The sequence below is a fragment of the Sylvia atricapilla genome, chromosome 5 (genome assembly GCF_009819655.1).
Source record: "Sylvia atricapilla isolate bSylAtr1 chromosome 5, bSylAtr1.pri, whole genome shotgun sequence".
NCBI lineage: Eukaryota > Metazoa > Chordata > Aves > Passeriformes > Sylviidae > Sylvia > Sylvia atricapilla.
In genome coordinates, this window is record NC_089144.1 from 11,801,560 (window position 1) to 11,814,190 (window position 12,631).

Sequence of the window (12,631 nt, forward strand, 5' to 3'; positions counted from 1 at the left end):
TCTGGGAAGTTTTTTTGAGCAACTCTGCTTGTGAAATCCCTTCAGTCAGATGATTTTTTTAAAAAAATTTTTGCTTGTGAAAACAAACTAAAGAGACTAGTCTCAACTGAATTCCTGTAGAAATTCACATACTCTTCTTTTGAATTGGCACCATATCAAATACTTATTTGAACCTCAGACTGGAACAGTTTCCTTTTCCAAGAAAGGAAGTGGAGTCACATATTCCACATAGATGAGAATTGTAGATAAAGATCTTGAGGTGGGATCTGAAGGTGTTCCCGTGCCTTTCTGAAATACCTGGAAGTAAATCTCTCATCCAGAACCCGGAGGTGTTGAATAAAATTGTTTGTGTATCAGATAAAAACCCCATGCTACTGTTTACCAAACAAACTATCCACTTGTACATTCTGGATTGTAAATACGAATCTTTTTAAAGCAATGGCAGCTGAGGTTTATTTTAAATTTATCTGCAGCTTGATTGACAAGGCCATTGTCTGAATGAGATTCATTCTGCCAGTTGACTTGAGGACCTTTCTGTTTGTTGAAATTTGGCACTGTAGAAGGACTGTATTTTGCACTTTAGCTGTATAGCAAATTTAAGCTGTGGAGTATTTAAAAACCTTTAGGTGATTGAGCGTATACTTCATATCAGGTAATATTTTCTTTGCTCTTCAAAATATAAAAAAATACAGAAGCTATTGCATTATAAATGTAAAAAAGGCATCCTATGACTATTTGGAAAATAATTTAAAATTTGAACTGTGATTTTGATGTACAGGATAAAATTTATATAAAGGCATTATTGTGGAAGTATGAGGAGTATAATGATACAGGTTTTCAGCACTGGTTTTAAGAGGATGTACAGTGAATGTCTTTTACTTGACCCTTTAGGTACAAGCTTTTGTGACTCTTCAGAATTAAAAAATGCCTCAAAAATATTCATGATTTTAGAAAAGTTAAACTTCAAACTGTTTGATTAAAACAGTATTTTCATATACTTTCTGGTAACTTCACTGTAGTATTCCTGTCTTTGTATCTCATCAAGATACAGGGCTTGCCAAAGAGCCAACTGTTTCCTTTGTGGCCACTTTTGGATTGGCATGGCCTGAGAATACCTGGGATTAAAGTTACCATGGAATTCAAAGTGTTAAAGGTGTGTCAAACACTAAATGGTTATGTTGGAGAAGCACCACAGCCTTTTCCTTTTCTTGAAGTGCTTATTGAACAAAATATGAGGCAAGTAAGAAACGTTTTCCTTGAATGATGATACTCTTAATTCTATCATATGTACTCTTAGTGGTAATACTGTGTAGATGCCTGTGTTCCTTTTGTAGGAGACAATTGCATACAATATGGCATGAATGGAGAAGATTTAAGGACCTTTTCTTGAATTCAGTAGAAGCAAATTAAATGGCAAAGTTCATATTGTTCAAGCATTTGAACATATAGTAATTCTGCTTGAATGTTCAGCCATTAAAGCAAGAACTTTAATGGAGAGAAATAATATAAAGTCATGCATGGAAATTACTGGTTGTCTGAATTTGTTTCTGTACTAGCCATTATTGCTTTGTTTTCATTTCAGTAGTTGCTTTATCCTCTTTCTGCCAGACTTATAGGAATTTTGTTTGCCATTGGATTCCCTGTCCTGTCTCTTTTTGAAATCGGAATTATGCTTGGAAGGTGTGTGCCTCTGAATTGCTGGGGACAAATTTGTTAGGCAAAAATTGACAGATACTGCAAATATAAATGATTACAACACAAAATTCCTTTGTCTCTCCATAAATATTGTGCTGGTTATTAGCTAGGGTTATTACAGTTGAAATCTTAGTACAACTTTGTGACTTTAATGAGGCTACTTCTTTCTAGCTCTTAAAATGCTATTGAACTCTATCATAAATGGCCTCTTTATAACTAGCACATTCCTTGGCTTCCAAACACAGCCATAAAGAAAGGGTAAAAATAGTTGTAAGTGTATTTTCTCCAGAAAATGGTAGAAATGTATTTTCTATTTGCTATCTTATCTTTTTATTACAATCCTGTATATATTCCTGTGTGAGTTGCTGCATGGAAGTACTGATTCAGTGTTTGTCAAAAGTTTTCTTATTTTTATTAAATAAATAGTGGGGGTTTTACTTGCCAATCATGAACTGGCATAACTGTATTATCAGTATCCTAGTTTTACCTGCTGAATAGTGGGGGTCCTAAACTGCTGAAAGTCTCTAAAGATACTATGTTTCTATACAAGGTGCAAGCTTACTTTAAAAAAAAAAAAAAAAAAAAAAGTGAAGACCTCTGGTGAAAGACAAAATTAACATATTTTTTATTGGAATTGTATATTAAACACTAAACATGGGTCACTGGATAGCAATTCAACTACCTCAAAGGATGTCACTGAAAGGAACTGCACCTCTGAGCTCTAGAGATGCCTCAGAAAAGTAATTTGGACTCAAAACCAGATCACAATTACAGTGTTTCTTGACTGCACAAACAGCTCAACTAAAGCAGTTGTTAGGCTCCAGCTTTTCAGCTTAAAGTCATTCTCAGTGCAAATCTTACAGGGCAGGATCTGTGTTTCAGATAAATTGCCAAAACATGGCTTTAAAACCCTTTTGGGAAGGCAGGACATAACAGCTATGGCAGACCTTTTTTGAGGGAGTGCGTGTAGATTTATTAAAAGGCTTAAATAAGGTTTTAATAAGGCTTTAAGACTATTCTCCTGTGCCTTGTCTTTCTTTATGGCAGCTTTGGTAGTGAGGGACTAGCAGGTAGGAAATTCTAGTTTACTTCTGTTGGAGTGAAAGCTCAGTGTTTCCTGTTTCAGTCATGGTGCAATTTTTTTTTTTTTTCCCCCACCTTGTATGAATTGCTTGGAAAACAAACACTGACCTCAAGGAAATGTGTTCCAAGGCGTGGGAAAAGAGGAAGGGTTTTGCATCTTGTGAAGGAAGAGGGAGGAGAGTTTGGGCTCTTTTCCCCCCTTTTCTTTCGTGCTGAGCAGAAACAAAAGCAAGATACATTCTCCATGGATCTCAATGCCACATACTGTGAAGTTGCAGGCAAGGGAATGGTAAAGACCGTGGGGAGTAATAGGTGGTTGACAGATGATGAAATATTTCAGGGAGAATTGATATGGTTTAAAAAAACCTCTATATTCTTCTAGGATAGAGGCTAATACTTATTTAGACCCTCATGCTGTTTGTTGATACGAATTGTACCTCGTCTATTTGCTGTGCAGGTTTTCTCGTGAATGCTTGTCAGAGGGTGCCCCTGAGTGTTTCAGGGTGTTATGTTGGTTGAGACACAAGCACAGAAGCTGTCACAGACAGTGACTGCTCCAGCCCCTCCTGTGGCCAGGAAAAAATATGGCTTCTGTTCTGTTTAGTTGCCTGATTGACTTGGAATAAAACTTCTTGCCTTTGGGGTGTTTCTTTGCGGAAAAAGTCTCAACTAGCATTTAGATACTTTCTTCTAGGTTTCCAAGGGTTGGTCCTGGGGACATTGTTACTTTGATGTCTGTTCCTGGTACATCAGAGCTGTTGGGTTTTGAAGTAAATCTGCTGTGTGTGTAACAGAGATGAGGGCAAGTGTCTGCTTCATCTCTGTTTTGGGTAAAGGACATGGTCTGCAGAAGTTTTCACTCAAATGTTGCACTGACACTGTCACATCCAGGATGCCAAAATTTGATTTACTTCAGGGGTGGAATCTGGGATAAACTGTCAAGATAGTGGACAGTAGTGTGGTCACCTCTCCTGGATGACTCAGAGTGAGTCATTTAAGAGATTTACCTAGACCTCTAACCATTTTTTGTTTTAAATAAGGATTAAATGTGATGCTTTTAATATACCTGTGCTGTCAGCATGCATAAAGCCTAATACTGAAGGAATAAGAGGGAAATAATGAATCCAGTAACTTGGAAATAATGATTTTAAACAAGGGGGTTCCCTGGTTTTAGTTTTATTTCTTCGTTTCTCTAACTGCTTTACTTCCATATGCTATTTGGGTTTTTACTGTGAAGGCAGAAAGGCATCTTGTTGCAAAAGTTTTGAGGCTTATTCCCATTTTGAATCATCAACAGTTGTTCTGGAATTGCTCTAAGATTGTTAAGAAGCCTGCTATTTGTAGTGTGTGCTAATGTTAAACTTTTCTGGTTTTGCATCAAGGTGCTTCCTAGACTTGAGTCCAAAGCAGTCAACTTGCTCATTGTGTGCTTTCATACTAATAGAAAACTTCGTGTTCTTTACTTCTTGTAATGTGTTCACAGTAGTCACTGCAATACAGTGAGTGAGCTGAGGAAACAGTAGAGTTCAGAGATGGGAAGTTATAATCCCAATTCTGAATGAGTGTGCTGCAGGACTTTCTAAAGTAGAACATACATTAGTAACCTACTAGCTAAAACCAGATTATGCTTTAGTAATTTAGTGTTTTGCTTTGCTCAGTTATTTCCTTGCTTGTAGCCAAACCACACACTGACTTAATCTTCTCCAACCTTGTAAAACTGGCAGTAGGTATGTGGCTTAACTATAATGCTGAACATAAATGTAACTGTAATTGATAGTATTGCTAGTTTAGGCTAGGATTAACATGCAGATAGTATAAAAATAATTTTAGAAATGAGGGAGAGGAGAGTTTTGAAGCAGTCAGCCCACCTTTTGATAGTGTCTCTGTAAAGCGGTCTTTAGTTATTAGCAGTGTGGGAAATGTGTCTGATTCTAACCTTTTACTTATGGAAAATATAGATTTGGAAAGATGGGAAATGTTGATCTTACTCTGATAGTACCTAATTCTGGAGAGCAATCTGCTGGTTTGAATTTTTTACCTGATTCTGGTTTTAATGTGATACTGGAGAAAGTAGGATGTACCACTTAACAGGCTGCTTGCAGTGTTATCATTTTGCCTTCTCTACATGAGGATATGCCAGCATTGTCTTCATTGGCTTGTGCTTCTTTATGGGATAGAAATCTCCAGTTAGTGCAGTAACATGAATTCACCTCTTTCCTGAGAAAGTATCAGAGAGTTAAGGTGGTGTAAAATCATAAAATGTCCTGAGTTGGAAGGGACCCACAAGGATCATTGAAGTCCAACTCCTGTAAGAATACTGATATACCATACTATATAATATCATATAATCTAATACTGAAATAATGCTGTTTTCAGTTGTCTGGGTAATTTTGGAGGGATTTTTCTTCTATGTGGTTCCCACAAGCTTCCTGGAATGCAGTGGGGTTTGTTGGAGTCATCATTGTCCTGCTGTGAAATGCTGAAGATGGAGCTCCCAAGGGAGTGTAGTCACCAGGAATGTCTACTAATCCCTTTAGCAGAGGTTCCCTTGGAGCACCTAGAGCTCCAGGGTTGGTAGGTGTTGCCAGAAGAGAATGCCAAGGCAATGAAAACTCCTCCTCTATAATTTCCATCTCCTTTCAGGGCTTTGTTTCAGAGGGATAGGTCCAGTGCAGACTGCTAGCCTGGTTTTTTGCAGCCAAAGCCATCTGTGAATGTGGAGATAAAGTGAAGTTTTACAAAACAGAGTCATTCTCCTTTCATTGTTTATGTTTGACTAGTGCTTGGGGAGGCTTTTTCCTTCCTTCATGAGGGCTAGGAATTCTTGCAAGCAATTGCTGTTTGAAAGCTGACAGGAATCAAGGAGAAAATATTGACATGGGTCACCAGTATATGCTATTTTACAAATACTGCTAAGATGAAGTGGTGTTCACTGTGTTCATTTATTCCTTGCTATTGCAACCTGGAGCTGTCCATACACTCCTGAACAGTCTCTTCTCCACCTGAGTTGACTACCATCACCTAGTCTTGGTGTTTCCCAGAGACCTCACTGATGAGAAAGTGGTATAGGAAAGCTCCAGTTGGATTTGCAAGGCCTTGAAGTTGAAATACTGGAACTAAAACAATTTTAGGAAGTCAGAGTTGCATTTGAGCGCCGATACCAACGTCTGCATTGAACTGTCTGTTGCCAAAAGCATCTCTGGCATTTCTTCATTCGTAGGTACAGAACCTGAAACCTGAGTTATCTGACTATAGATAGCCAGAAGACAGTAATTTTGAATTTTTTATGGTAATTTACTTCACATTGCTCCAGACAGGTACATTTTTCTCACTGTGTAAGTACTAGGGAATGTATTTTCCCCTAGTAACCTTTATCTAAATTATTTGAATGAGACCAGAGTTGCACATAATTCTTGTTTTTTTTCTTCCCTTCCTGTTAGTAAGAGAAATACAATTTCTATCTTATGATAGAAATAGTTGTCTTATTTAATGAAAGGAGTGCATTAACACAACATTTTTAAAGTGTTTCCTAGCATCTTCTTTTATGCTCTGATTTTTAAAGTAACTTTTATGGAAGCTTTGTTTTAGTTGCTTGTTTCTTTGAGTGTTTCTTAATGCACTTTGGCAAATTTTGCAGAAGAAAATATGTTCCTGTGTGATTGGTACAATGTCAAGAGACCACTGCCAGAGCCTGGTTCTATGGCCTGTTGTCACATGGCAAGTTGGGTGTTGTGGAATACTGTAGCAGCTGGCATGTGGCACTCTGGTGTGTCCTGCTCCTCAGGAATGGTCAGAAAGGCGAGCTGAGAGAACATCTCTGTTGTGTTATCTCTTGCTTTGCCAATTAGAAATGTCAGGCAAGGCTAGGAGGCAGTTTGAGGACTTGAGATAACAGAAACGATGGTGAAATATTTGTCTTGTTCTCCTTGAAAAGAAGCCTGGAAAGGAGTCAAAGGAACTTTTGTATCTTAAATAAAGTTTATTCTTTTGAAGTGAGTTCTTTAAATTTCAGTATGTAAATGCTTTATTTAACCACAAACAGCATTTCTATGGTATTAGACATTGTGTCTTAAAAGGCTTTCTAAATGTTGAGTGTTAAATAAATAAACTGACAATGAAAGTCAAAGATCTGTATTTCCTGAACTGACTGGACAAAGTTCTTCTTAGGATTCCACAAGTTGGGTTTGAAAAGCTGGTTTGTCTTTTTACAAACACTCTGAAGTAGATTTGTAGTACAGATTGTAAAACCACCGTAGAAGTTGGAAGTACGTTTCTGAAACTTAAATTGTTTCAGAGACTCATCTCCCCACTGTCACATGTGGTGTTTGTCACCACCACACAAACCACTTCTGTCACACAACGAATAAGCAGAATTAAAATGGAGCTTTTCTAATGACTGGAACTAAAGGCCTTGTGAATGTATTTCTTAAAGAGTATATTTATGGCTCGTCATGCTTACTCTTTGACCATTCTGTTTGTTCTGAAGAGAGCATACCAGTGAAGGATTTGGTGGCAGCCATACCAGTGAAGGATTTGGCATACCAATCCTTCAGCCATACCAGTGAAGGATTTGGCTGTCCAGTCCCACTGGACAGACAAGTGTCACAGAAGCTCCCGGTGTTATCTGCAAAGGCACCAGGCTGGACCTCCCATGTCCCTGCTCCTGGTGCCTGGGTATCTTCAGGGAAGCATTTTGGCAACTGACTGACTTCACCCAAATGTGTGCTGCTTTGTACTCTAGACTGTTGTTTCTTAAGAATTAGCTTGAAACCGGCCTGAGATGGATCTTGCTGGCTGTCTTGTCAGCTTAGTGTAGTCTGAAGAAAATTCTTTTCTCTCCTGCCCTGTCATTACCCCTGTTCTGCTATTGAGTACATTCTCCTCCTCCTGGTCACTCTGGGCTGTAACCTAGGAAGCACTGGATCCCTTGCATCCCTCAGCAGGCTGTGGGCACACACTGCAATAGCCTTCTGCAGGAATTTTCTATTGCTTGTAGAGCAGACTCCTCTGCTGAGTCTGGCACTTTTCCATTCCTGGGGTACTCTGTTCAAAGCTCAGTTTTAAAAATTCTTTCCTTACTCTTTAGTCAGTTCTTCCTCTTCCAAAGCATGAAATGGATACTATTCTATGTAGCAGATACTACTGTAAATTGTAAAGAAGGCTCCTTACTCGTTTTGATTGCTCTCAGGACTGTACTTAGGTATCTTCTATTATCCATGTCACAGAGCAGCTGGCAAATGTGCATTAAAAGCATGGATCCTGAAGTGGTTTAGGAACAGATGTATGCTAAAATCTACCTGTATTTCCTTTCCAGGCTTTGCCTTGCAGCTGGGCTAAGCTAATCCTGCTTTCTGGTCTGTTCAGCAGACTGCAGAGCAGGGGAGATTGAATCATGTAGGGAGGAAGGCTGTGCTGGATTCTCATAGCATTGTTTTCTAGAAAATTCTAGAAAGTTGATATTAGCCACGCGAGCCTTTTTGGCTGACAGTTTGTCCAATTTGTATTGGTGCAAGTGTTTTTTCTTGCACGTCTTTAAAATGGCCTTATGCAAAAGAGGATTATCTTCCTACTTTTTGATACCTAACCTGACTTCCTGGAGTGTGTTCTTTCTCCTGTAAAATAACTTTTGCATCTAGTCACGGTTTGTAAAAGTAGTTTTTCTCTGAACTTCTTTTAAGCAGAGTCATGACATTTGCCCTATAAAAATCAGTAAGATGGAGGTAAAAAACCTTTAAGACTCACAACCATATTGCAACAATACACACCATCATATTAATGACTGTTCTTGGAAAGTGTCATTGTTGGTCTTTGCTTATTTTCCCTCTTGATTGGAGATTTATAGCCTATTTCAAAGTATTTATCAGCCTGGAAGTTCATAGCTGATTTAACCAAATTATGTGCATTCATTTGGCTTTTTCTGGACTCCTGGATGTGTTCAGTCTTAGCACAAGTGTTATTTTTTGGCTCTGGGAAAGGTCAGTGTTATGTAGGACCATGTCTCCTAGGTTGCTGTGGTGTTCTTTGTCTGCTGTGAGACAAACCAGATTTCTCTGCCTGCTGTGTGTTCAGGTTCTGCTGTGAATTTGTTTTTAGTGTTGCAAAGATGAGTGTAGTCTACAGGGGGGCTTCCAGGAACTGCTTGTGTCTTTTTAAGAATTGAATCTTCCTGTTCCTCACTCTCACAATGCTTTCAGGTTAAATATTTAGCAGCTTGATCACTGTATGGTCAGACACTTACTACCACACCTCCAGATATTTATTGTTTTTCTTCACCGAATAATATTGCAGATTTCTTGAGAAAATTAATTTTAAGGAAAAAGACATAGTTGCAGGCTGGATCTGTTGCTCTTTTTAGTGTTCAGTGATTGAATCTGTGATAAAGTCCATGCAGAAAAGAAAAAAATCTGAAAACTGGTGCTTCTTGGTTTGCTTTTTTTTTTACCTTGCCATTTGTTTTTGCTCTGCAAATGTCACTTTTCTGGTTTTTTAGATGTGTATTACTCAATTAAATTAATTACAGGATTTACCCACATTTGCATAGGTAATTTGATTTTTTTTTCTATATCCATTTAAATTTCATGAAAATGTATTTCTCTATGTGAGAGAGATGCTAAGTTTTATGTGATTTTATTCTTAAGGTTGAGGGTGGGGCTAGAACAATTTTGGACCTAATATGCATAATTAGTCACCTCAATTGCATAATAAATTAGGAGGAATTATTGGAGGGCTTGAGTTGCCAAAACATTTTTTTAATTAAAGTGTGTGGTGAGTGCCCCAAGTTTCTTCTTCTTGAATTCTTCTAATGCTACTAAAACTGGCTTTCCAAACTGATCATCTTCGTTAGGATACCTTTCTGCCTGTGTGTTGTTGCATAGTCAGTGCAAATAAGATTTATGTTTTTATTTCAGATTGTTTTTAACTGGCAAAAGCCCTTGTCCACCTTCTCCAAAAGAACACAAATCATGAATGTTTTGAGTCTTCAAGTGTACGATGATGAATTGAATATAGGGGGAGGGAAACATGAAGAATGTCTGTCCTTCTGCCTGTGCAGAACAGCTCTCCACTGGAGATGTTAAATTTGTTTGAAGCTACTTTCAGTCTTCCTCTTGAGAGTCTAACACAACACCACCATGTCAGAGTTGATAGAATGGCTGGGTTTGCATCCACCACAGTTAAATTTCTTAGTTCTTTGGTGTTCCTTTTTTAATCTGGATGTCTACACAGTTTAAAATAATAAGCACTGCTGGCTCCTCTTGTATTTTTTTTTTTTTCAATGAGAACTTTTAGTCCTCAGTTTTAAGGTTGCAAAGGCCTAACTCGTTTGGAATGATAAAAGCTGTATTGCTCTTTTTATTTCCTAGGTCACTGGAAGGCAGGGGCTGGTTTTTATTAGGAGATTTGACTCTCTCACATTTCTAGGATTTGAAATAGATGGAGGGGGAAAAATGATGTACTGTTGTGAACACAGCAGACCTCCTGTCACTCATCCTAATTGTGAATAGCTTGTGCCTGAGAGACAGGGACCTCCTTTCTTTGAGCTTGAAACTCAACAGGAGTTGGGCATTAGGAGTTGGCACCAGTTAAATGTAAGATTTTGGGTTCTGTTCAGTTGTCAGTGTTGGAGGCTTTGTGCCTCAGTGCCAAGTACCAGCTGTTCCTGAGCCAGCCCATGCTGTGCTCTTCCTCCAGGTACCCTGAGATGTTTCTGTTTCTCACAGGTATTCTTAATGCAGTTGTTACTCCACAACAGGGCAGTGTATTGTCCAAGTCAAGTATGGCCATGGTTCAAGCTGGTGCTGTACTGGCTTTTCTAAAGTTCCACGTCTCATGATGCATAGAGCTGGCATCAACTTGGATATAACCTGCTGATGTGCTAAAAGTGCTGGATAACGAGGTGTTTTAACTTCATCATAGTGAATATCATAAAAGGAGAGATTTTTTTTTTTCCGAGTGATCATCTTCATAATGAAACTAATGCCTTGTGATATTTATCTTGAGGCTTGAAAATATAACATAAATCTTTTATTCCAGAGGTTAAGAAGATTATCAACAAAATACAGAACAGAGAAGATCTACCCAACAGCCACTGGAGAAAAAGAAGAAAATGTTAAAAAGAATAGATACAAGGATATATTGCCATGTAAGTCTGATTTACATGTTAAAGAAGACAAAGAAAACAGCTTGTTATCCTCCATGTATTTTGAATTTTACTTTTTAGTTATTACTGAAAGGCAAAAGTGGTGATAATTTGCTGAAAGATGACATTTTAAAAATTTTTATTTTTAACTTGGAAGGCAAAGTGACTGAATATTCTTGTATTTTATCAGGAGAGATATCACCTGAAAGTAAATGTGTTCTGGTTCTGAAGCTGTATCAAGCTGACACTTACATTTTAGCTCAGAATAGCTGAGAACTTTACTTAATGCTTAGTGTATGTTTTCCTTAGGAGCATGTTATTCCTGGTAGAAAACAAATGTCAGCATATACTCTAGGTGAATTTCTAAGGAGGCTTAAGGAACCTATTTTGATGTAAAATAGATCTTTTTTGCCTGTTTGCATCCTGCAAATGGTGTCGAAAAGCTTTCAGTGCTGCATTAGCTTTCTATTTTGCTAGAGTGAAAATGAAATTCTTTATAGTGACTTTGCAGAAAGCAAGAGTCAGAGCATGATTTAGATTTTAAACCCACCAACATGTGGCTATTACAGATCAGTGATCTGAAATTTCAAGAGTGTCTCTTACATGCTCACTTCATGTAACTCCTGAGGCCACATATTTCAGAAGCTCTCACTGTGCTTCTTGATCTGAGCAGCTGACAGTGAGGTTAAAGAGTAGTCTTCTGAAACTGCCACTTCTCTTGTCCTAGAAGGTCAGCAACAGGTATGTTTTACTCTTATTAGTTGGGAGGAAATGTTTAATAGGTAGGGTGAAAAAGAGAGAGGAAGTGGTTATTATCATCTTATTAAGTGTCCTGGCATTTTGGTAGGTCTTGAACAATATAATGAAATCTTGGTAGCAGCCAGATTGAATTGCTGAGACAGTAGCACTGCAGCAGTAAATGAGCACGTGTGTCATCTGCATGGAAATAAAACCTGACTCACTGGATCTGGAAGGGAGCAAAGCTCACAGTGGGGAAATGGGCAAACTTCAAAGCTGACATTGAGGAGAACTGAAGGTGTATTTTCAGTTTAAGTGAATGTCTCAAACATCCAAAGTCTCTAGCAAGGAAGGGATGGGAGACCAGCTTGAAATGAGAAGCAGGAGAAAGACAAGGATACTTGGCCTATCTCTTGTAAATCCAGGGAATAATGTACATTTGTAACTTAATCAGAGATCAGTGCTGTATTTATCAGAAATTGTTACTGCTACCAGAGACATCAGTACCTCAGCACTAACTCAACACTGGTTTCAGAGTAAAAGAAGCATGGTCCCATTACAGTTTACTAAGCCATCCTAAATGATAGTTAAATGCAACACAGTGCTCACTGGTCACCTGAGGAGCCAATTAGTGTGAATTGAACCTTTAAGTTACATAACAATATCCAACTTCATCTTCAGAAGCTGAGAACTGCAATGGATTTTTTGGGGAGAATTCTGTTCCAGGCATTAAACTCTGTAAAGGGTGAGCTGTGGTGTACAGAGACAGGATGGCAATGCTGATGTTTGGAAACTGCTCTAGAATTTTGGATCTACTGTGCTGAGAAGATAGGATCCCTCATTAGCCTGCTGCTTTAATTAGTCTGTTCTCTCACTTAAAAGCAGTTTTTAGGGTAAAGTCCGTGACATCATTTCATGCTTAGAGAATGTTCTTGCTTGTACAATCTATCAGCATGTAACACAGTGAAAAGTGTTTTA

The 12,631-nt window shown here is 38.2% G+C and overlaps 1 protein-coding gene across 2 annotated transcripts in view; it reads left to right on the plus strand.

The window, feature by feature from the left end:
* The window catches only part of PTPN12 (protein tyrosine phosphatase non-receptor type 12), a 70,547-nt gene that overhangs the window by 21,599 nt on the left and 36,317 nt on the right, over positions 1-12,631 (plus strand). For both annotated transcript variants that reach the window (XM_066318720.1, XM_066318721.1), the window contains exon 2: positions 10,810-10,918. In XM_066318720.1, coding sequence (XP_066174817.1) covers positions 10,810-10,918 — 109 coding nt within the window. The remainder of the gene's footprint in view (positions 1-10,809; positions 10,919-12,631) is intronic.